The sequence below is a fragment of the Zootermopsis nevadensis genome, unplaced genomic scaffold, assembly GCF_977971745.1.
Source record: "Zootermopsis nevadensis isolate Lab colony 2312 unplaced genomic scaffold, Znev_1.0 Znev_ptg000019l, whole genome shotgun sequence".
NCBI lineage: Eukaryota > Metazoa > Arthropoda > Insecta > Blattodea > Termopsidae > Zootermopsis > Zootermopsis nevadensis.
In genome coordinates, this window is record NW_028259151.1 from 327,924 (window position 1) to 351,440 (window position 23,517).

Consider the following 23,517-nt stretch of genomic DNA (forward strand, 5'->3'; position numbering starts at 1 on the left):
AAGTCGTACACTGTCAGGCAAACAGACGCCAAAGCCAGACGACACAATTCAGACACGAGGCCTTGGACCGAAAAGACCCTTACATTGCTGCACCACGCACTGCGTGAACGGGTCTCCGGCGTAGCCCGCCACACACACGCATGTAGGCGTGTGGCTCACCACTCGGCATTCTGCATTGGCTCCACACGATCCGGGACATGGGTCTCGGCATTTGAGGTTCATGCACGCCAGGTGACTCGCGCACTCGCTATTGCTCACGCATTCCGGGCGACAGACGGGCGGAGAGCCCGTGAAATCGGGCAGGCATGAGCATGAGGGACCGTCTCCCGACACCTGGCAAACAGCGTTGGGCCCACACGGAGAAGGCTGGCACGGGTTCTGCGGGGAACCCTGCACGGGAGTCTCTGCTGGAGGGAACAAGAATCACGCCGTCATTTACAGGAACATACGGACAATTCAGGAACGCACAGTCAGAGTCTCACAAGAACATGGCACTATCCAAGGAACGTGTCTTACGCATGGGCTGGCATCTGACGAACGCGTCTCCAGTGTAACGAGGCGGGCAGCTACAGATCGGGTTGTGGTTCACAACTTCGCAGCGAGCTCCCACACCACAGGTGCCAGGACAAGGGTTCCTACACTTCTGGTTGCTGCACGCCTCGTTCTGGCCACACTCAGAGCTCACCACACACTCCGGCCTGCATGCCGGAGGACTGCCTATGAAGCCGGGCACGCACGAGCACGCGGCCGCACCGTTAACCTCGCGGCACTGACTGTTGGGTCCGCACGGCGACGGGCTGCACGGCAGCGTTACCGCAGGAGCTATACAGAGCGAAAGGCACACACATCAAATTAGCATTAGGGGACGAGGTGAGCCAACAGCAATTCCAGCGGAAACCAAAGCAAACGAACAGAAAGCCGACCGCTGCCGCATTCAAGCGGCAGTGGATTGCCTTACGTACGCGGCACTGGTCTGCATTGCACGAATGGATTGCCGGACGTGCCCTGTGGGCAGCTGCATATCGGAATGTGGTTCACAACGTCGCACGTGGCCCCCTGGCCACACGTTCCCGGGCAAGGGTCGGCGCACTTGTTCCGGACGCACGTCCTGTCTCTCGGACAGTCCGTACTTAGGACGCACTCAGGGCGACAGCCCGAATACGGGTCTCCATGGTACTCAGGCAGGCAAGTGCAAACTCCATCCTGACACTGAGCGTTGGGGCCGCAAGGAGACGGGTTGCATCGGTCCGACTCCACCGGTTCCGCAGCTGAAATACAAGCAAGACCAAGCGGTAAATGCCACTCGGTACTACCGCGAAGGGAGAGTCAAGCGCTTCGGAAAGTCGTCATCCCTCCATCTCCCCCTTTCCTTTTGCCACTATCCCTCACTGCCTCTTAAAAGTTGCGTGGGTGCGACGGCGTGTTCAAGCGAGACTATCTATGTGTGCGCGTGTTACTTTCCTTGTTCGGCCTGCAGGGCGCGTGGGCGATGGCGCATCATCAACTCTACAGATTCTACACAAGGAAGGGGTGTTGCTTACGTGGAGGCGGCTTCGGGAAGCAGTTGGTGAAGGGGTCCCCTGTATATCCTTCCGGACAAGTGCACACTGGCGTGTGATTCATGACATTGCACTGGGCCCCTGCACCGCAAGATCCCGGGCACGGGTCGCGACACCTCTCCCTCATGCAAGCTCTGTTGCTGGCACATTCCGAGTTAATGCTGCATTCGGGTCGGCAGTTGGGAGGTACGCCCATGTAATTAGGAAGGCAAGAACAGGACGGGGCACCTCCAATATCTCGGCATTGCGAGTTTGGTCCGCACGGAGACGGCACACAGGGGTCCTCGACCATGGGGACAGCCGGCCTCGGCGGCGGCGGCGCTGCAAGAAAAGACGCAACCCAACGTGAGGCACATCCCTCCGTAATCACGGTCTCACTGACACCTCAGCAAGGCAATACTCGTGACAGGGCTTACGTGGGATGGCGAAACATCTTGAGAATGGATCACCGGTGAAGCCCTGGCGACAGACACAAATCGGACTGTGGTTGATGATATCGCAGCGGGTGTTGAGGCCGCACGGCCCGGGACACGGGTCGACGCACTTCTGATTCGCGCAGGCTCTGTTCTGAGGGCACTCCGAGCTCACCACACACTCGGGTCGACAGCCGGGCGGGCTACCGACGTAAGTGGGCAGGCAAGAGCACACGCCCTGTCCGTTCATCGACTTACACTGGCTGTTCGGGCCGCAGGGGGACGGACGGCAGGGATCCCCTGGGTCTGCTATCACGGCTACGTAACGACAAAGACAGAAAAGGTCAACAGGCAACCAGGAAGGTGCAGTGCGGCACACTGCCTGCCGCACATCACTGGAATGCCTCCTCAAGGGCTACACCTTCTACCGAGTGACAAATGCTTACGTTCCGGTGGTTGGAGGTTGCAGTATCTGAACGGATCACCCGTGTAGCCCGGGCGACAAGTGCAAGACGGCAAGTGGTTCACCACCTGGCAGTCGGCGTTCGGGCCGCAAGTGCCTGGACAAGGATCCTGGCACCTGTTGCGTATACACGCGCGGTTTGGTGCGCAGTCGGTGTTCAACACGCATTCCGGACGACAACCCTCATACGGGTTACCCACATAGTCGGGCAGGCAGGTGCACGACCCTGCTCCGTTCTGCTCCCTACACACTGCGTTCGGTCCGCAAGGGGACGGTGCGCAGGGGGTCGGTCTCTCGTGAGGAATCGGCTCCGCTGAAAGGGACAAAGTCAAGTCGTACACTGTCAGGCAAACAGACGCCAAAGCCAGACGACACAATTCAGACACGAGGCCTTGGACCGAAAAGACCCTTACATTGCTGCACCACGCACTGCGTGAACGGGTCTCCGGCGTAGCCCGCCACACACACGCATGTAGGCGTGTGGCTCACCACTCGGCATTCTGCATTGGCTCCACACGAACCGGGACATGGGTCTCGGCATTTGAGGTTCATGCACGCCAGGTGACTCGCGCACTCGCTATTGCTCACGCATTCCGGGCGACAGACGGGCGGAGAGCCCGTGAAATCGGGCAGGCATGAGCATGAGGGACCGTCTCCCGACACCTGGCAAACAGCGTTGGGCCCACACGGAGAAGGCTGGCACGGGTTCTGCGGGGAACCCTGCACGGGAGTCTCTGCTGGAGGGAACAAGAATCACGCCGTCATTTACAGGAACATACGGACAATTGAGGAACGCACAGTCAGAGTCTCACAAGAACATGGCACTATCCAAGGAACGTGTCTTACGCATGGGCTGGCATCTGACGAACGCGTCTCCAGTGTAACGAGGCGGGCAGCTACAGATCGGGTTGTGGTTCACAACTTCGCAGCGAGCTCCCACACCACAGGTGCCAGGACAAGGGTTCCTACACTTCTGGTTGCTGCACGCCTCGTTCTGGCCACACTCAGAGCTCACCACACACTCCGGCCTGCATGCCGGAGGACTGCCTATGAAGCCGGGCACGCACGAGCACGCGGCCGCACCGTTAACCTCGCGGCACTGACTGTTGGGTCCGCACGGCGACGGGCTGCACGGCAGCGTTACCGCAGGAGCTATACAGAGCGAAAGGCACACACATCAAATTAGCATTAGGGGACGAGGTGAGCCAACAGCAATTCCAGCGGAAACCAAAGCAAACGAACAGAAAGCCGACCGCTGCCGCATTCAAGCGGCAGTGGATTGCCTTACGTACGCGGCACTGGTCTGCATTGCACGAATGGATTGCCGGACGTGCCCTGTGGGCAGCTGCATATCGGAATGTGGTTCACAACGTCGCACGTGGCCCCCTGGCCACACGTTCCCGGGCAAGGGTCGGCGCACTTGTTCCGGACGCACGCCCTGTCTCTCGGACAGTCCGTACTGAGGACGCACTCAGGGCGACAGCCCGAATACGGGTCTCCATGGTACTCAAGCAGGCAAGTGCAAACTCCATCCTGACACTGAGCGTTGGGGCCGCAAGGAGACGGGTTGCATCGGTCCGACTCCACCGGTTCCGCAGCTGAAATACAAGCAAGACCAAGCGGTAAATGCCACTCGGGACTACCGCGAAGGGAGAGTCAAGCGCTTCGGACAGTCGTCATCCCTCCATCTCCCCCTTTCCTTTTGCCACTATCCCTCACTGCCTCTTAAAAGTTGCGTGGGTGCGACGGCGTGTTCAAGCGAGACTATCTATGTGTGCGCGTGTTACTTTCCTTGTTCGGCCTGCAGGGCGCGTGGGCGATGGCGCATCATCAACTCTACAGATTCTACACAAGGAAGGGGTGTTGCTTACGTGGAGGCGGCTTCGGGAAGCAGTTGGTGAAGGGGTCCCCTGTATATCCTTCCGGACAAGTGCATACTGGCGTGTGATTCATGACATTGCACTGGGCCCCTGCACCGCAAGATCCCGGGCACGGGTCGCGACACCTCTCCCTCATGCAAGCTCTGTTGCTGGCACATTCCGAGTTAATGCTGCATTCGGGTCGGCAGTTGGGAGGTACGCCCATGTAATTAGGAAGGCAAGAACAGGACGGGGAACCTCCAATATCTCGGCATTGCGAGTTTGGTCCGCACGGAGACGGCACACAGGGGTCCTCGACCATGGGGACAGCCGGCCTCGGCGGCGGCGGCGCTGCAAGAAAAGACGCAACCCAACGTGAGGCACATCCCTCCGTAATCACGGTCTCACTGACACCTCAGCAAGGCAATACTCGTGACAGGGCTTACGTGGGATGGCGAAACATCTTGAGAATGGATCACCGGTGAAGCCCTGGCGACAGACACAAATCGGACTGTGGTTGATGACATCGCAGCGGGTGTTGAGGCCGCACGGCCCGGGACACGGGTCGACGCACTTCTGATTCGCGCAGGCTCTGTTCTGAGGGCACTCCGAGCTCACCACACACTCGGGTCGACAGCCGGGCGGGCTACCGACGTAAGTGGGCAGGCAAGAGCACACGCCCTGTCCGTTCATCGACTTACACTGGCTGTTCGGGCCGCAGGGGGACGGACGGCAGGGATCCCCTGGGTCTGCTATCACGGCTACGTAACGACAAAGACAGAAAAGGTCAACAGGCAACCAGGAAGGTGCAGTGCGGCACACTGCCTGCCACACATCACTGGAATGCCTCGTTAAGGGCTACACCTGCTACCGAGTGACAAATGCTTACGTTCCGGTGGTTGGAGGTTGCAGTATCTGAACGGATCACCCGTGTAGCCCGGGCGACAAGTGCAAGACGGCAAGTGGTTCACCACCTGGCAGTCGGCGTTCGGGCCGCAAGTGCCTGGACAAGGATCCTGGCACCTGTTGCGTATACACGCGCGGTTGGGTGCGCAGTCGGTGTTCAACACGCATTCCGGACGACAACCCTCATACGGGTTACCCACATAGTCGGGCAGGCAGGTGCACGACCCTGCTCCGTTCTGCTCCCTACACACTGCGTTCGGTCCGCAAGGGGACGGTGCGCAGGGGGTCGGTCTCTCGTGAGGAATCGGCTCCGCTGAAAGGGACAAAGTCAAGTCGTACACTGTCAGGCAAACAGACGCCAAAGCCAGACGACACAATTCAGACACGAGGCCTTGGACCGAAAAGACCCTTACATTGCTGCACCACGCACTGCGTGAACGGGTCTCCGGCGTAGCCCGCCACACACACGCATGTAGGCGTGTGGCTCACCACTCGGCATTCTGCATTGGCTCCACACGATCCGGGACATGGGTCTCGGCATTTGAGGTTCATGCACGCCAGGTGACTCGCGCACTCGCTATTGCTCACGCATTCCGGGCGACAGACGGGCGGAGAGCCCGTGAAATCGGGCAGGCATGAGCATGAGGGACCGTCTCCCGACACCTGGCAAACAGCGTTGGGCCCACACGGAGAAGGCTGGCACGAGTTCTGCGGGGAACCCTGCACGGGAGTCTCTGCTGGAGGGAACAAGAATCACGCCGTCATTTACAGGAACATACGGACAATTCAGGAACGCACAGTCAGAGTCTCACAAGAACATGGCACTATCCAAGGAACGTGTCTTACGCATGGGCTGGCATCTGACGAACGCGTCTCCAGTGTAACGAGGCGGGCAGCTACAGATCGGGTTGTGGTTCACAACTTCGCAGCGAGCTCCCACACCACAGGTGCCAGGACAAGGGTTCCTACACTTCTGGTTGCTGCACGCCTCGTTCTGGCCACACTCAGAGCTCACCACACACTCCGGCCTGCATGCCGGAGGACTGCCTATGAAGCCGGGCACGCACGAGCACGCGGCCGCACCGTTAACCTCGCGGCACTGACTGTTGGGTCCGCACGGCGACGGGCTGCACGGCAGCGTTACCGCAGGAGCTATACAGAGCGAAAGGCACACACATCAAATTAGCATTAGGGGACGAGGTGAGCCAACAGCAATTCCAGCGGAAACCAAAGCAAACGAACAGAAAGCCGACCGCTGCCGCATTCAAGCGGCAGTGGATTGCCTTACGTACGCGGCACTGGTCTGCATTGCACGAATGGATTGCCGGACGTGCCCTGTGGGCAGCTGCATATCGGAATGTGGTTCACAACGTCGCACGTGGCCCCCTGGCCACACGTTCCTGGGCAAGGGTCGGCGCACTTGTTCCGGACGCACGCCCTGTCTCTCGGACAGTCCGTACTGAGGACGCACTCAGGGCGACAGCCCGAATACGGGTCTCCATGGTACTCAAGCAGGCAAGTGCAAACTCCATCCTGACACTGAGCGTTGGGGCCGCAAGGAGACGGGTTGCATCGGTCCGACTCCACCGGTTCCGCAGCTGAAATACAAGCAAGACCAAGCGGTAAATGCCACTCGGGACTACCGCGAAGGGAGAGTCAAGCGCTTCGGACAGTCGTCATCCCTCCATCTCCCCCTTTCCTTTTGCCACTATCCCTCACTGCCTCTTAAAAGTTGCGTGGGTGCGACGGCGTGTTCAAGCGAGACTATCTATGTGTGCGCGTGTTACTTTCCTTGTTCGGCCTGCAGGGCGCGTGGGCGATGGCGCATCATCAACTCTACAGATTCTACACAAGGAAGGGGTGTTGCTTACGTGGAGGCGGCTTCGGGAAGCAGTTGGTGAAGGGGTCCCCTGTATATCCTTCCGGACAAGTGCATACTGGCGTGTGATTCATGACATTGCACTGGGCCCCTGCACCGCAAGATCCCGGGCACGGGTCGCGACACCTCTCCCTCATGCAAGCTCTGTTGCTGGCACATTCCGAGTTAATGCTGCATTCGGGTCGGCAGTTGGGAGGTACGCCCATGTAATTAGGCAGGCAAGAACAGGACGGGGCACCTCCAATATCTCGGCATTGCGAGTTTGGTCCGCACGGAGACGGCACACAGGGGTCCTCGACCATGGGGACAGCCGGCCTCGGCGGCGGCGGCGCTGCAAGAAAAGACGCAACCCAACGTGAGGCACATCCCTCCGTAATCACGGTCTCACTGACACCTCAGCAAGGCAATACTCGTGACAGGGCTTACGTGGGATGGCGAAACATCTTGAGAATGGATCACCGGTGAAGCCCTGGCGACAGACACAAATCGGACTGTGGTTGATGACATCGCAGCGGGTGTTGAGGCCGCACGGCCCGGGACACGGGTCGACGCACTTCTGATTCGCGCAGGCTCTGTTCTGAGGGCACTCCGAGCTCACCACACACTCGGGTCGACAGCCGGGCGGGCTACCGACGTAAGTGGGCAGGCAAGAGCACACGCCCTGTCCGTTCATCGACTTACACTGGCTGTTCGGGCCGCAGGGGGACGGACGGCAGGGATCCCCTGGGTCTGCTATCACGGCTACGTAACGACAAAGACAGAAAAGGTCAACAGGCAACCAGGAAGGTGCAGTGCGGCACACTGCCTGCCACACATCACTGGAATGCCTCGTTAAGGGCTACACCTGCTACCGAGTGACAAATGCTTACGTTCCGGTGGTTGGAGGTTGCAGTATCTGAACGGATCACCCGTGTAGCCCGGGCGACAAGTGCAAGACGGCAAGTGGTTCACCACCTGGCAGTCGGCGTTCGGGCCGCAAGTGCCTGGACAAGGATCCTGGCACCTGTTGCGTATACACGCGCGGTTGGGTGCGCAGTCGGTGTTCAACACGCATTCCGGACGACAACCCTCATACGGGTTACCCACATAGTCGGGCAGGCAGGTGCACGACCCTGCTCCGTTCTGCTCCCTACACACTGCGTTCGGTCCGCAAGGGGACGGTGCGCAGGGGGTCGGTCTCTCGTGAGGAATCGGCTCCGCTGAAAGGGACAAAGTCAAGTCGTACACTGTCAGGCAAACAGACGCCAAAGCCAGACGACACAATTCAGACACGAGGCCTTGGACCGAAAAGACCCTTACATTGCTGCACCACGCACTGCGTGAACGGGTCTCCGGCGTAGCCCGCCACACACACGCATGTGGGCGTGTGGCTCACCACTCGGCATTCTGCATTGGCTCCGCACGATCCGGGACATGGGTCTCGGCATTTGAGGTTCATGCACGCCAGGTGACTCGCGCACTCGCTATTGCTCACGCATTCCGGGCGACAGACGGGCGGAGAGCCCGTGAAATCGGGCAGGCATGAGCATGAGGGACCGTCTCCCGACACCTGGCAAACAGCGTTGGGCCCACACGGAGAAGGCTGGCACGGGTTCTGCGGGGCACCCTGCACGGGAGTCTCTGCTGGAGGGAACAAGAATCACGCCGTCATTTACAGGAACATACGGACAATTGAGGAACGCACAGTCAGAGTCTCACAAGAACATGGCACTATCCAAGGAACGTGTCTTACGCATGGGCTGGCATCTGACGAACGCGTCTCCAGTGTAACGAGGCGGGCAGCTACAGATCGGGTTGTGGTTCACAACTTCGCAGCGAGCTCCCACACCACAGGTGCCAGGACAAGGGTTCCTACACTTCTGGTTGCTGCACGCCTCGTTCTGGCCACACTCAGAGCTCACCACACACTCCGGCCTGCATGCCGGAGGACTGCCTATGAAGCCGGGCACGCACGAGCACGCGGCCGCACCGTTAACCTCGCGGCACTGACTGTTGGGTCCGCACGGCGACGGGCTGCACGGCAGCGTCACCGCAGGAGCTATACAGAGCGAAAGGCACACACAGCAAATTAGCATTAGGGGACGAGGTGAGCCAACAGCAATTCCAGCGGAAACCAAAGCAAACGGGCAGAAAGCCGACCGCTGCCGCATTCAAGCGGCAGTGGATTGCCTTACGTACGCGGCACTGGTCTGCATTGCACGAATGGATTGCCGGACGTGCCCTGTGGGCAGCTGCATATCGGAATGTGGTTCACAACGTCGCACGTGGCCCCCTGGCCACACGTTCCCGGGCAAGGGTCGGCGCACTTGTTCCGGACGCACGTCCTGTCTCTCGGACAGTCCGTACTTAGGACGCACTCAGGGCGACAGCCCGAATACGGGTCTCCATGGTACTCAGGCAGGCAAGTGCAAACTCCTTCCTGACACTGAGCGTTGGGGCCGCAAGGAGACGGGTTGCATCGGTCCGACTCCACCGGTTCCGCAGCTGAAATACAAGCAAGACCAAGCGGTAAATGCCACTCGGTACTACCGCGAAGGGAGAGTCAAGCGCTTCGGAAAGTCGTCATCCCTCCATCTCCCCCTTTCCTTTTGCCACTATCCCTCACTGCCTCTTAAAAGTTGCGTGGGTGCGACGGCGTGTTCAAGCGAGACTATCTATGTGTGCGCGTGTTACTTTCCTTGTTCGGCCTGCAGGGCGCGTGGGCGATGGCGCATCATCAACTCTACAGATTCTACACAAGGAAGGGGTGTTGCTTACGTGGAGGCGGCTTCGGGAAGCAGTTGGTGAAGGGGTCCCCTGTATATCCTTCCGGACAAGTGCACACTGGCGTGTGATTCATGACATTGCACTGGGCCCCTGCACCGCAAGATCCCGGGCACGGGTCGCGACACCTCTCCCTCATGCAAGCTCTGTTGCTGGCACATTCCGAGTTAATGCTGCATTCGGGTCGGCAGTTGGGAGGTACGCCCATGTAATTAGGCAGGCAAGAACAGGACGGGGCACCTCCAATATCTCGGCATTGCGAGTTTGGTCCGCACGGAGACGGCACACAGGGGTCCTCGACCATGGGGACAGCCGGCCTCGGCGGCGGCGGCGCTGCAAGAAAAGACGCAACCCAACGTGAGGCACATCCCTCCGTAATCACGGTCTCACTGACACCTCAGCAAGGCAATACTCGTGACAGGGCTTACGTGGGATGGCGAAACATCTTGAGAATGGATCACCGGTGAAGCCCTGGCGACAGACACAAATCGGACTGTGGTTGATGACATCGCAGCGGGTGTTGAGGCCGCACGGCCCGGGACACGGGTCGACGCACTTCTGATTCGCGCAGGCTCTGTTCTGAGGGCACTCCGAGCTCACCACACACTCGGGTCGACAGCCGGGCGGGCTACCGACGTAAGTGGGCAGGCAAGAGCACACGCCCTGTCCGTTCATCGACTTACACTGGCTGTTCGGGCCGCAGGGGGACGGACGGCAGGGATCCCCTGGGTCTGCTATCACGGCTACGTAACGACAAAGACAGAAAAGGTCAACAGGCAACCAGGAAGGTGCAGTGCGGCACACTGCCTGCCACACATCACTGGAATGCCTCGTTAAGGGCTACACCTGCTACCGAGTGACAAATGCTTACGTTCCGGTGGTTGGAGGTTGCAGTATCTGAACGGATCACCCGTGTAGCCCGGGCGACAAGTGCAAGACGGCAAGTGGTTCACCACCTGGCAGTCGGCGTTCGGGCCACAAGTGCCTGGACAAGGATCCTGGCACCTGTTGCGTATACACGCGCGGTTGGGTGCGCAGTCGGTGTTCAACACGCATTCCGGACGACAACCCTCATACGGGTTACCCACATAGTCGGGCAGGCAGGTGCACGACCCTGCTCCGTTCTGCTCCCTACACACTGCGTTCGGTCCGCAAGGGGACGGTGCGCAGGGGGTCGGTCTCTCGTGAGGAATCGGCTCCGCTGAAAGGGACAAAGTCAAGTCGTACACTGTCAGGCAAACAGACGCCAAAGCCAGACGACACAATTCAGACACGAGGCCTTGGACCGAAAAGACCCTTACATTGCTGCACCACGCACTGCGTGAACGGGTCTCCGGCGTAGCCCGCCACACACACGCATGTGGGCGTGTGGCTCACCACTCGGCATTCTGCATTGGCTCCGCACGATCCGGGACATGGGTCTCGGCATTTGAGGTTCATGCACGCCAGGTGACTCGCGCACTCGCTATTGCTCACGCATTCCGGGCGACAGACAGGCGGAGAGCCCGTGAAATCGGGCAGGCATGAGCATGAGGGACCGTCTCCCGACACCTGGCAAACAGCGTTGGGCCCACACGGAGAAGGCTGGCACGGCTTCTGCGGGGCACCCTGCACGGAAGTCTCTGCTGGAGGGAACAAGAATCACGCCGTCATTTACAGGAACATACGGACAATTCAGGAACGCACAGTCAGAGTCTCACAAGAACATGGCACTATCCAAGGAACGTGTCTTACGCATGGGCTGGCATCTGACGAACGCGTCTCCAGTGTAACGAGGCGGGCAGCTACAGATCGGGTTGTGGTTCACAACTTCGCAGCGAGCTCCCACACCACAGGTGCCAGGACAAGGGTTCCTACACTTCTGGTTGCTGCACGCCTCGTTCTGGCCACACTCAGAGCTCACCACACACTCCGGCCTGCATGCCGGAGGACTGCCTATGAAGCCGGGCACGCACGAGCACGCGGCCGCACCGTTAACCTCGCGGCACTGACTGTTGGGTCCGCACGGCGACGGGCTGCACGGCAGCGTCACCGCAGGAGCTATACAGAGCGAAAGGCACACACAGCAAATTAGCATTAGGGGACGAGGTGAGCCAACAGCAATTCCAGCGGAAACCAAAGCAAACGGGCAGAAAGCCGACCGCTGCCGCATTCAAGCGGCAGTGGATTGCCTTACGTACGCGGCACTGGTCTGCATTGCACGAATGGATTGCCGGACGTGCCCTGTGGGCAGCTGCATATCGGAATGTGGTTCACAACGTCGCACGTGGCCCCCTGGCCACATGTTCCCGGGCAAGGGTCGGCGCACTTGTTCCGGACGCACGTCCTGTCTCTCGGACAGTCCGTACTTAGGACGCACTCAGGGCGACAGCCCGAATACGGGTCTCCATGGTACTCAGGCAGGCAAGTGCAAACTCCTTCCTGACACTGAGCGTTGGGGCCGCAAGGAGACGGGTTGCATCGGTCCGACTCCACCGGTTCCGCAGCTGAAATACAAGCAAGACCAAGCGGTAAATGCCACTCGGTACTACCGCGAAGGGAGAGTCAAGCGCTTCGGAAAGTCGTCATCCCTCCATCTCCCCCTTTCCTTTTGCCACTATCCCTCACTGCCTCTTAAAAGTTGCGTGGGTGCGACGGCGTGTTCAAGCGAGACTATCTATGTGTGCGCGTGTTACTTTCCTTGTTCGGCCTGCAGGGCGCGTGGGCGATGGCGCATCATCAACTCTACAGATTCTACACAAGGAAGGGGTGTTGCTTACGTGGAGGCGGCTTCGGGAAGCAGTTGGTGAAGGGGTCCCCTGTATATCCTTCCGGACAAGTGCACACTGGCGTGTGATTCATGACATTGCACTGGGCCCCTGCACCGCAAGATCCCGGGCACGGGTCGCGACACCTCTCCCTCATGCAAGCTCTGTTGCTGGCACATTCCGAGTTAATGCTGCATTCGGGTCGGCAGTTGGGAGGTACGCCCATGTAATTAGGCAGGCAAGAACAGGACGGGGCACCTCCAATATCTCGGCATTGCGAGTTTGGTCCGCACGGAGACGGCACACAGGGGTCCTCGACCATGGGGACAGCCGGCCTCGGCGGCGGCGGCGCTGCAAGAAAAGACGCAACCCAACGTGAGGCACATCCCTCCGTAATCACGGTCTCACTGACACCTCAGCAAGGCAATACTCGTGACAGGGCTTACGTGGGATGGCGAAACATCTTGAGAATGGATCACCGGTGAAGCCCTGGCGACAGACACAAATCGGACTGTGGTTGATGACATCGCAGCGGGTGTTGAGGCCGCACGGCCCGGGACACGGGTCGACGCACTTCTGATTCGCGCAGGCTCTGTTCTGAGGGCACTCCGAGCTCACCACACACTCGGGTCGACAGCCGGGCGGGCTACCGACGTAAGTGGGCAGGCAAGAGCACACGCCCTGTCCGTTCATCGACTTACACTGGCTGTTCGGGCCGCAGGGGGACGGACGGCAGGGATCCCCTGGGTCTGCTATCACGGCTACGTAACGACAAAGACAGAAAAGGTCAACAGGCAACCAGGAAGGTGCAGTGCGGCACACTGCCTGCCACACATCACTGGAATGCCTCGTTAAGGGCTACACCTGCTACCGAGTGACAAATGCTTACGTTCCGGTGGTTGGAGGTTGCAGTATCTGAACGGATCACCCGTGTAGCCCGGGCGACAAGTGCAAGACGGCAAGTGGTTCACCACCTGGCAGTCGGCGTTCGGGCCACAAGTGCCTGGACAAGGATCCTGGCACCTGTTGCGTATACACGCGCGGTTGGGTGCGCAGTCGGTGTTCAACACGCATTCCGGACGACAACCCTCATACGGGTTACCCACATAGTCGGGCAGGCAGGTGCACGACCCTGCTCCGTTCTGCTCCCTACACACTGCGTTCGGTCCGCAAGGGGACGGTGCGCAGGGGGTCGGTCTCTCGTGAGGAATCGGCTCCGCTGAAAGGGACAAAGTCAAGTCGTACACTGTCAGGCAAACAGACGCCAAAGCCAGACGACACAATTCAGACACGAGGCCTTGGACCGAAAAGACCCTTACATTGCTGCACCACGCACTGCGTGAACGGGTCTCCGGCGTAGCCCGCCACACACACGCATGTGGGCGTGTGGCTCACCACTCGGCATTCTGCATTGGCTCCGCACGATCCGGGACATGGGTCTCGGCATTTGAGGTTCATGCACGCCAGGTGACTCGCGCACTCGCTATTGCTCACGCATTCCGGGCGACAGACAGGCGGAGAGCCCGTGAAATCGGGCAGGCATGAGCATGAGGGACCGTCTCCCGACACCTGGCAAACAGCGTTGGGCCCACACGGAGAAGGCTGGCACGGCTTCTGCGGGGCACCCTGCACGGAAGTCTCTGCTGGAGGGAACAAGAATCACGCCGTCATTTACAGGAACATACGGACAATTCAGGAACGCACAGTCAGAGTCTCACAAGAACATGGCACTATCCAAGGAACGTGTCTTACGCATGGGCTGGCATCTGACGAACGCGTCTCCAGTGTAACGAGGCGGGCAGCTACAGATCGGGTTGTGGTTCACAACTTCGCAGCGAGCTCCCACACCACAGGTGCCAGGACAAGGGTTCCTACACTTCTGGTTGCTGCACGCCTCGTTCTGGCCACACTCAGAGCTCACCACACACTCCGGCCTGCATGCCGGAGGACTGCCTATGAAGCCGGGCACGCACGAGCACGCGGCCGCACCGTTAACCTCGCGGCACTGACTGTTGGGTCCGCACGGCGACGGGCTGCACGGCAGCGTCACCGCAGGAGCTATACAGAGCGAAAGGCACACACAGCAAATTAGCATTAGGGGACGAGGTGAGCCAACAGCAATTCCAGCGGAAACCAAAGCAAACGGGCAGAAAGCCGACCGCTGCCGCATTCAAGCGGCAGTGGATTGCCTTACGTACGCGGCACTGGTCTGCATTGCACGAATGGATTGCCGGACGTGCCCTGTGGGCAGCTGCATATCGGAATGTGGTTCACAACGTCGCACGTGGCCCCCTGGCCACACGTTCCCGGGCAAGGGTCGGCGCACTTGTTCCGGACGCACGTCCTGTCTCTCGGACAGTCCGTACTTAGGACGCACTCAGGGCGACAGCCCGAATACGGGTCTCCATGGTACTCAGGCAGGCAAGTGCAAACTCCATCCTGACACTGAGCGTTGGGGCCGCAAGGAGACGGGTTGCATCGGTCCGACTCCACCGGTTCCGCAGCTGAAATACAAGCAAGACCAAGCGGTAAATGCCACTCGGGACTACCGCGAAGGGAGAGTCAAGCGCTTCGGACAGTCGTCATCCCTCCATCTCCCCCTTTCCTTTTGCCACTATCCCTCACTGCCTCTTAAAAGTTGCGTGGGTGCGACGGCGTGTTCAAGCGAGACTATCTATGTGTGCGCGTGTTACTTTCCTTGTTCGGCCTGCAGGGCGCGTGGGCGATGGCGCATCATCAACTCTACAGATTCTACACAAGGAAGGGGTGTTGCTTACGTGGAGGCGGCTTCGGGAAGCAGTTGGTGAAGGGGTCCCCTGTATATCCTTCCGGACAAGTGCACACTGGCGTGTGATTCATGACATTGCACTGGGCCCCTGCACCGCAAGATCCCGGGCACGGGTCGCGACACCTCTCCCTCATGCAAGCTCTGTTGCTGGCACATTCCGAGTTAATGCTGCATTCGGGTCGGCAGTTGGGAGGTACGCCCATGTAATTAGGCAGGCAAGAACAGGACGGGGCACCTCCAATATCTCGGCATTGCGAGTTTGGTCCGCACGGAGACGGCACACAGGGGTCCTCGACCATGGGGACAGCCGGCCTCGGCGGCGGCGGCGCTGCAAGAAAAGACGCAACCCAACGTGAGGCACATCCCTCCGTAATCACGGTCTCACTGACACCTCAGCAAGGCAATACTCGTGACAGGGCTTACGTGGGATGGCGAAACATCTTGAGAATGGATCACCGGTGAAGCCCTGGCGACAGACACAAATCGGACTGTGGTTGATGACATCGCAGCGGGTGTTGAGGCCGCACGGCCCGGGACACGGGTCGACGCACTTCTGATTCGCGCAGGCTCTGTTCTGAGGGCACTCCGAGCTCACCACACACTCGGGTCGACAGCCGGGCGGGCTACCGACGTAAGTGGGCAGGCAAGAGCACACGCCCTGTCCGTTCATCGACTTACACTGGCTGTTCGGGCCGCAGGGGGACGGACGGCAGGGATCCCCTGGGTCTGCTATCACGGCTACGTAACGACAAAGACAGAAAAGGTCAACAGGCAACCAGGAAGGTGCAGTGCGGCACACTGCCTGCCACACATCACTGGAATGCCTCGTTAAGGGCTACACCTGCTACCGAGTGACAAATGCTTACGTTCCGGTGGTTGGAGGTTGCAGTATCTGAACGGATCACCCGTGTAGCCCGGGCGACAAGTGCAAGACGGCAAGTGGTTCACCACCTGGCAGTCGGCGTTCGGGCCACAAGTGCCTGGACAAGGATCCTGGCACCTGTTGCGTATACACGCGCGGTTGGGTGCGCAGTCGGTGTTCAACACGCATTCCGGACGACAACCCTCATACGGGTTACCCACATAGTCGGGCAGGCAGGTGCACGACCCTGCTCCGTTCTGCTCCCTACACACTGCGTTCGGTCCGCAAGGGGACGGTGCGCAGGGGGTCGGTCTCTCGTGAGGAATCGGCTCCGCTGAAAGGGACAAAGTCAAGTCGTACACTGTCAGGCAAACAGACGCCAAAGCCAGACGACACAATTCAGACACGAGGCCTTGGACCGAAAAGACCCTTACATTGCTGCACCACGCACTGCGTGAACGGGTCTCCGGCGTAGCCCGCCACACACACGCATGTGGGCGTGTGGCTCACCACTCGGCATTCTGCATTGGCTCCGCACGATCCGGGACATGGGTCTCGGCATTTGAGGTTCATGCACGCCAGGTGACTCGCGCACTCGCTATTGCTCACGCATTCCGGGCGACAGACAGGCGGAGAGCCCGTGAAATCGGGCAGGCATGAGCATGAGGGACCGTCTCCCGACACCTGGCAAACAGCGTTGGGCCCACACGGAGAAGGCTGGCACGGCTTCTGCGGGGCACCCTGCACGGAAGTCTCTGCTGGAGGGAACAAGAATCACGCCGTCATTTACAGGAACATACGGACAATTCAGGAACGCACAGTCAGAGTCTCACAAGAACATGGCACTATCCAAGGAACGTGTCTTACGCATGGGCTGGCATCTGACGAACGCGTCTCCAGTGTAACGAGGCGGGCAGCTACAGATCGGGTTGTGGTTCACAACTTCGCAGCGAGCTCCCACACCACAGGTGCCAGGACAAGGGTTCCTACACTTCTGGTTGCTGCACGCCTCGTTCTGGCCACACTCAGAGCTCACCACACACTCCGGCCTGCATGCCGGAGGACTGCCTATGAAGCCGGGCACGCACGAGCACGCGGCCGCACCGTTAACCTCGCGGCACTGACTGTTGGGTCCGCACGGCGACGGGCTGCACGGCAGCGTCACCGCAGGAGCTATACAGAGCGAAAGGCACACACAGCAAATTAGCATTAGGGGACGAGGTGAGCCAACAGCAATTCCAGCGGAAACCAAAGCAAACGGGCAGAAAGCCGACCGCTGCCGCATTCAAGCGGCAGTGGATTGCCTTACGTACGCGGCACTGGTCTGCATTGCACGAATGGATTGCCGGACGTGCCCTGTGGGCAGCTGCATATCGGAATGTGGTTCACAACGTCGCACGTGGCCCCCTGGCCACACGTTCCCGGGCAAGGGTCGGCGCACTTGTTCCGGACGCACGTCCTGTCTCTCGGACAGTCCGTACTTAGGACGCACTCAGGGCGACAGCCCGAATACGGGTCTCCATGGTACTCAGGCAGGCAAGTGCAAACTCCATCCTGACACTGAGCGTTGGGGCCGCAAGGAGACGGGTTGCATCGGTCCGACTCCACCGGTTCCGCAGCTGAAATACAAGCAAGACCAAGCGGTAAATGCCACTCGGGACTACCGCGAAGGGAGAGTCAAGGGCTTCGGACAGTAGTCATCCCTCCATCTCCCCCTTTCCTTTTGCCACTATCCCTCACTGCCTCTTAAAAGTTGCGTGGGTGTGACGGCGTGTTCAAGCGAGACAATCTATGTGTGCGCGTGTTACTTTCCTTGTTCGGCCTGCAGGGCGCGTGGGCGATGGCGCATCATCAACTCTACAGATTCTACACAAGGAAGGGGTGTTGCTTACGTGGAGGCGGCTTCGGGAAGCAGTTGGTGAAGGGGTCCCCTGTATATCCTTCCGGACAAGTGCACACTGGCGTGTGATTCATGACATTGCACTGGGCCCCTGCACCGCAAGATCCCGGGCACGGGTCGCGACACCTCTCCCTCATGCAAGCTCTGTTGCTGGCACATTCCGAGTTAATGCTGCATTCGGGTCGGCAGTTGGGAGGTACGCCCATGTAATTAGGCAGGCAAGAACAGGACGGGGCACCTCCAATATCTCGGCATTGCGAGTTTGGTCCGCACGGAGACGGCACACAGGGGTCCTCGACCATGGGGACAGCCGGCCTCGGCGGCGGCGGCGCTGCAAGAAAAGACGCAACCCAACGTGAGGCACATCCCTCCGTAATCACGGTCTCACTGACACCTCAGCAAGGCAATACTCGTGACAGGGCTTACGTGGGATGGCGAAACATCTTGAGAATGGATCACCGGTGAAGCCCTGGCGACAGACACAAATCGGACTGTGGTTGATGACATCGCAGCGGGTGTTGAGGCCGCACGGCCCGGGACACGGGTCGACGCACTTCTGATTCGCGCAGGCTCTGTTCTGAGGGCACTCCGAGCTCACCACACACTCGGGTCGACAGCCGGGCGGGCTACCGACGTAAGTGGGCAGGCAAGAGCACACGCCCTGTCCGTTCATCGACTTACACTGGCTGTTCGGGCCGCAGGGGGACGGACGGCAGGGATCCCCTGGGTCTGCTATCACGGCTACGTAACGACAAAGACAGAAAAGGTCAACAGGCAACCAGGAAGGTGCAGTGCGGCACACTGCCTGCCACACATCACTGGAATGCCTCATTAAGGGCTACACCTGCTACCGAGTGACAAATGCTTACGTTCCGGTGGTTGGAGGTTGCAGTATCTGAACGGATCACCCGTGTAGCTCGGGCGACAAGTGCAAGACGGCAAGTGGTTCACCACCTGGCAGTCGGCGTTCGGGCCGCAAGTGCCTGGACAAGGATCCTGGCACCTGTTGCGTATACACGCGCGGTTGGGTGCGCAGTCGGTGTTCAACACGCATTCCGGACGACAACCCTCATACGGGTTACCCACATAGTCGGGCAGGCAGGTGCACGACCCTGCTCCGTTCTGCTCCCTACACACTGCGTTCGGTCCGCAAGGGGACGGTGCGCAGGGGGTCGGTCTCTCGTGAGGAATCGGCTCCGCTGAAAGGGACAAAGTCAAGTCGTACACTGTCAGGTAAACAGACGCCAAAGCCAGACGACACAGTTCAGACACGAGGCCTTGGACCGAAAAGACCCTTACATTGCTGCACCACGCACTGCGTGAACGGGTCTCCGGCGTAGCCCGCCACACACACGCATGTGGGCGTGTGGCTCACCACTCGGCATTCTGCATTGGCTCCGCACGATCCGGGACATGGGTCTCGGCATTTGAGGTTCATGCACGCCAGGTGACTCGCGCACTCGCTATTGCTCACGCATTCCGGGCGACAGACGGGCGGAGAGCCCGTGTAATCGGGCAGGCAAGAGCATGAGGGGCCGTCTCCCGACACCTGGCAAACAGCGTTGGGCCCACACGGAGAAGGCTGGCACGGGTTCTGCGGGGCACCCTGCACAGGAGTTTCGGCTGGAGGGAACAAGAATCTCGCCGTCATTTACAGGAACATACGGACAATTGAGGAACGCACAGTCAGAGAGTCACAAGAACATGGCACTATCCAAGGAACGTGTCTTACGCATGGGCTGGCATCTGACGAACGCGTCTCCAGTGTAACGAGGCGGGCAGCTACAGATCGGGTTGTGGTGCACAACTTCGCAGCGAGCTCCCACACCACAGGTTCCAGGACAAGGGTTTCTACACTTCTGGTTGCTGCACGCCTCGTTCTGGCCACACTCAGAGCTCACAACACACTCCGGCCTACATGCCGGAGGACTGCCTATGAAGCCGGGCACGCATGAGCACGCGGCCACATCGTTAACCTCGCGGCACTGACTGTTGGGTCCGCATGGCGTCGGGCTGCATGGGTTTCTCGGTGTTGCTGCTGCGAAGTTTACGTAACGTATGTAAAACATGTATACAAGCATATCGGTTATGAAGCAAGTGAATTTTATAAAAGTATGTTTAATGTTTAAATTTGCTTTTGTGTGTGTATATAGTTCAGAATTCTTACGTGGTAATAATCTGCAGTTGACAAAGGAATTGCCTGTGTAACCATGGGGACAACTGCAAATTGGTATGTGATTTAGAACACTGCATTCCGCATTCTGTCCACAGGTTCCTGAGCAAGGGTTTGCGCATTTATTTCTAACGCATGCCTGGTTTTTAGGACACTCTGCATTAAGGACACATTCTGGTCTGCAAGCAGTGTATGGATCTCCTTGAAATTCAGGTTGGCAAGTACATATGCCATTTAGGCACCGTGCGTTTGGACCACAGGGGGTTGGATCACATGGATCATTTAGCGCTGGTTCTCTAGCTGTAAGGAAGAAATATTAGACAATATGTGACATGAGATCTATATATATATATATATATATATATTTATATGTATTAGGTTATAATGAGTATCAACTGAGTAATGTTTTCTTACGTGGCTGTGGTAAGCAGCTAGTAAAGGGATCTCCAGTATATCCTTCTTGACATGTACACACTGGGATATGATTCAGTACGTGGCATTGTGCTCCTGTACCACACGATCCAAGACATGGATTACGACAGCTTTGCCTTATGCATGCTTCACTGCTGGGGCATTCTGAATTAATTACACACTCAGGTCTGCAGTTAGGTGGCATTCCAATGAATGATGGTAGACATGAACACGCTGCAGATCCTCCATTATTTTGACACAGAGAATTAAAACCGCATGGAGATGACGCACAAGGGTCTATTGGTACTTGTTGGAATAGATTCGGTAAGACAGCTGTAAAGGTTATAAAGTGCAAGATGTAATATCTAAGAGAAAAACATGTATGAAGATTAATTACAATACGATATATTTTTCGATAAGTATATTCTTTATCACATCTGCTCAACTTCATTTTAGTGGATATGGAGTCAGTAATTTCATTTCATTCCATAATGTTGTGCTATGCTATGACAATTGAGATTTTTTTACAGCAGTGAGAGTTCGGACTGAACGTGGAATGTGACGAGCATATATAAAACAGGGGCGTGAGCTGTGAGATGCGCGTGAGGGTGGTAAGGACGCTGTCTGCTAGCGGTAGTGAGGCGCGTCGGGGAACAGCTCTCTCCGTAATACTACACACAAAACCATGAGTGCAGATTTAATTACTTCCAGTGGCTGATGAACCGTTTATAAAGCTTCTATTCCACTTAATTACTCAACATTTTCTTCTAAAACTTCTTCCTCCCCTCCTCTTCCTCACTACTACTACAACTATCGGTATCACTGTCGTTTTGTAAGTTAACTATAATTTGTTCCGAAATGACGTCAATATTATAATAGGTTCCAACCGCAAGTAATTCTGTTCGCACTGACGGGAATTGTTGCGCCTAGAGCTCCATTATTCCTTTGTGATGACACTAAACATTTCCTCAGCCAGTTTCATAGCATCATCTAGACGAAAACTGGCCGGCGACATGTTCTTTAACCGATCCCCATATCAGTTCAATAGGATTAAGATCTGAGTGATATGGCGGCAAGCGAAGGACAGAGTGGCCATGTTCAGCCAGCAGAGCATCAGTTTTGAATGTTTAGAATCCTGGTTTACGCGATTTAATTAGAGAATACAATTCGGGCTTAGACATTCGGTCACTGAAAGGAATGCCACGCTCTGAAAGTCAGTCGATCATAGCACTTTCTCGAGATTAAGAAGTTGGAGTCGGATTGAGTTGTACATTATGGTAAGCTGCATTGTCCACTATTAATACCGAATTTGGTGGAAGGTTTGGAATTAACTTCGTTTTGGGCCATCTTTCATAGTTATCAAAATTGTGAAAAAGGCAGGCCTAATTATAAATGGGTCAATGTTATTGGAATGGAATTCAACCTACGAAGCGAACTTGGCCACAGCTCGCTCGTAACTGAGCTCCGCTTACACCCCACCCACTGTTCGAGCTGCAAATACACTGCACATCTCAAGACCACAGATCATGTCCCACCAAACGTCTAATGCATTAGCTATGGAGGTAGGGAATTATTGTCTTGGATAGTGTTGCAATACAGGAGGTTAAATGGCCTGATGATGGAAGACCAACAAAGGAAAACTACATATTACACCATCGAAAAGGGAATTAGAATCACTGCCTCGGAACGGGTTTTTCGGTGAAAAGAGATCTTCAGTGGGCAGTTAAAAAAGTAGAATTTGTTCATGATAGACTATTCCCTACCGAAATCCTGTATGCACCCGGTGCCTCCCCATGCGTGCAACATATCCAGCCCATCGGGGCCTCCTAGATTTCACTATCCTCACTATGCTAGGTGACCCGTATAATTCACGCAGTTCCTCGTTATGCAATATTCTATATTTCCCATTTATTTCATCTCTCCTAGGTCCAAATATCCTCCTGAGCACTCTGTATCAATCACTTGTAATCTACGTTCTTCCCTCAAGGTAAGAGACCATGTTTCCCAACCATACAAGACAATAGGATCTTAAGTGTTTTGGATAGTAAACAAGATGATAACAGTTTTTGAACTGAATAAAAACAAGTGTTCCCCGAATGTTTTCTACTCTTAATTTCATCATGGACTTAATTTCTATTTGTTATTGTTGTTTGTTGATACTTAAATTTTGAAACATTTTCAAATGATATACGAGGTGCGATCAGAAAGTTTCTAGACTGTGTCAATAGAGGGCGAACCGGATGTAGTAGAGCTTCTGCCGCTAAGGGGTTGGGCCTACATTCATAGTGAATCAGTGTGCCAGCCGGCATCATCGAATTAGCATTTGTTTCTTAGTTACGGGCGTTTTGGTAGTGCATTACACCGACCCTCCTGCGATTTCGGAATGGCGTGTGCATAAAATTTTGCAGAAGACTCGCCAAAACGGCTACGGAAACCTATGAAATGCTAAAGCAAGCATTTGGGGAGTCCGCAATGGGTCGTGCATAAACTTTTGTGTGGCATTCACGTTTTAAAAATGGCCGAACCTCTGTCGATGATGACGAGCGTTCTGGACGACCATCTTCGAGCACAACGCCCGAAAATGTTACGAAGATTCGGCAGGCCATTCACGAAGATCGACGTCGTACCATCAACGACTTGTGCGACATTGTTGGGATAGGCTATGGGACCTGTCAGCTGATTCTAAAGGAAGAACTCCACATGCGACGCATCGCAGCCAAATTTGTACCAAGGCTCCTGTCTGAGGACCAGAAGCAGAATCGACTTCTCGTTTGTCAGGAGCTCAAAGATCTTG

General features: G+C 57.1%; 1 protein-coding gene across 5 annotated transcripts in view; it reads right to left on the reverse strand.

Annotated features, from left to right (window-relative positions):
- dpy (fibrillin-like protein dumpy) overlaps positions 1-23,517 on the reverse strand; it is a 385,379-nt gene that overhangs the window by 64,872 nt on the left and 296,990 nt on the right. For all 5 annotated transcript variants that reach the window (XM_087351382.1, XM_087351381.1, XM_087351380.1 and 2 more), the window contains 46 exons: positions 20,727-21,056; positions 20,307-20,612; positions 19,872-20,177; positions 19,439-19,762; positions 19,009-19,338; positions 18,566-18,880; positions 18,132-18,470; positions 17,553-17,858; positions 17,107-17,412; positions 16,674-16,997; positions 16,244-16,573; positions 15,801-16,115; positions 15,367-15,705; positions 14,788-15,093; positions 14,342-14,647; positions 13,909-14,232; positions 13,479-13,808; positions 13,036-13,350; positions 12,602-12,940; positions 12,023-12,328; positions 11,577-11,882; positions 11,144-11,467; positions 10,714-11,043; positions 10,271-10,585; positions 9,837-10,175; positions 9,258-9,563; positions 8,812-9,117; positions 8,379-8,702; positions 7,949-8,278; positions 7,506-7,820; positions 7,072-7,410; positions 6,493-6,798; positions 6,047-6,352; positions 5,614-5,937; positions 5,184-5,513; positions 4,741-5,055; positions 4,307-4,645; positions 3,728-4,033; positions 3,282-3,587; positions 2,849-3,172; positions 2,419-2,748; positions 1,976-2,290; positions 1,542-1,880; positions 963-1,268; positions 517-822; positions 84-407 (listed from right to left, as the gene is read on the reverse strand). In XM_087351382.1, the coding sequence (XP_087207508.1) occupies positions 84-407; positions 517-822; positions 963-1,268; positions 1,542-1,880; positions 1,976-2,290; positions 2,419-2,748; positions 2,849-3,172; positions 3,282-3,587; positions 3,728-4,033; positions 4,307-4,645; positions 4,741-5,055; positions 5,184-5,513; positions 5,614-5,937; positions 6,047-6,352; positions 6,493-6,798; positions 7,072-7,410; positions 7,506-7,820; positions 7,949-8,278; positions 8,379-8,702; positions 8,812-9,117; positions 9,258-9,563; positions 9,837-10,175; positions 10,271-10,585; positions 10,714-11,043; positions 11,144-11,467; positions 11,577-11,882; positions 12,023-12,328; positions 12,602-12,940; positions 13,036-13,350; positions 13,479-13,808; positions 13,909-14,232; positions 14,342-14,647; positions 14,788-15,093; positions 15,367-15,705; positions 15,801-16,115; positions 16,244-16,573; positions 16,674-16,997; positions 17,107-17,412; positions 17,553-17,858; positions 18,132-18,470; positions 18,566-18,880; positions 19,009-19,338; positions 19,439-19,762; positions 19,872-20,177; positions 20,307-20,612; positions 20,727-21,056 (14,706 nt within the window). The remainder of the gene's footprint in view (positions 1-83; positions 408-516; positions 823-962; positions 1,269-1,541; positions 1,881-1,975; positions 2,291-2,418; positions 2,749-2,848; positions 3,173-3,281; positions 3,588-3,727; positions 4,034-4,306; positions 4,646-4,740; positions 5,056-5,183; positions 5,514-5,613; positions 5,938-6,046; positions 6,353-6,492; positions 6,799-7,071; positions 7,411-7,505; positions 7,821-7,948; positions 8,279-8,378; positions 8,703-8,811; positions 9,118-9,257; positions 9,564-9,836; positions 10,176-10,270; positions 10,586-10,713; positions 11,044-11,143; positions 11,468-11,576; positions 11,883-12,022; positions 12,329-12,601; positions 12,941-13,035; positions 13,351-13,478; positions 13,809-13,908; positions 14,233-14,341; positions 14,648-14,787; positions 15,094-15,366; positions 15,706-15,800; positions 16,116-16,243; positions 16,574-16,673; positions 16,998-17,106; positions 17,413-17,552; positions 17,859-18,131; positions 18,471-18,565; positions 18,881-19,008; positions 19,339-19,438; positions 19,763-19,871; positions 20,178-20,306; positions 20,613-20,726; positions 21,057-23,517) is intronic.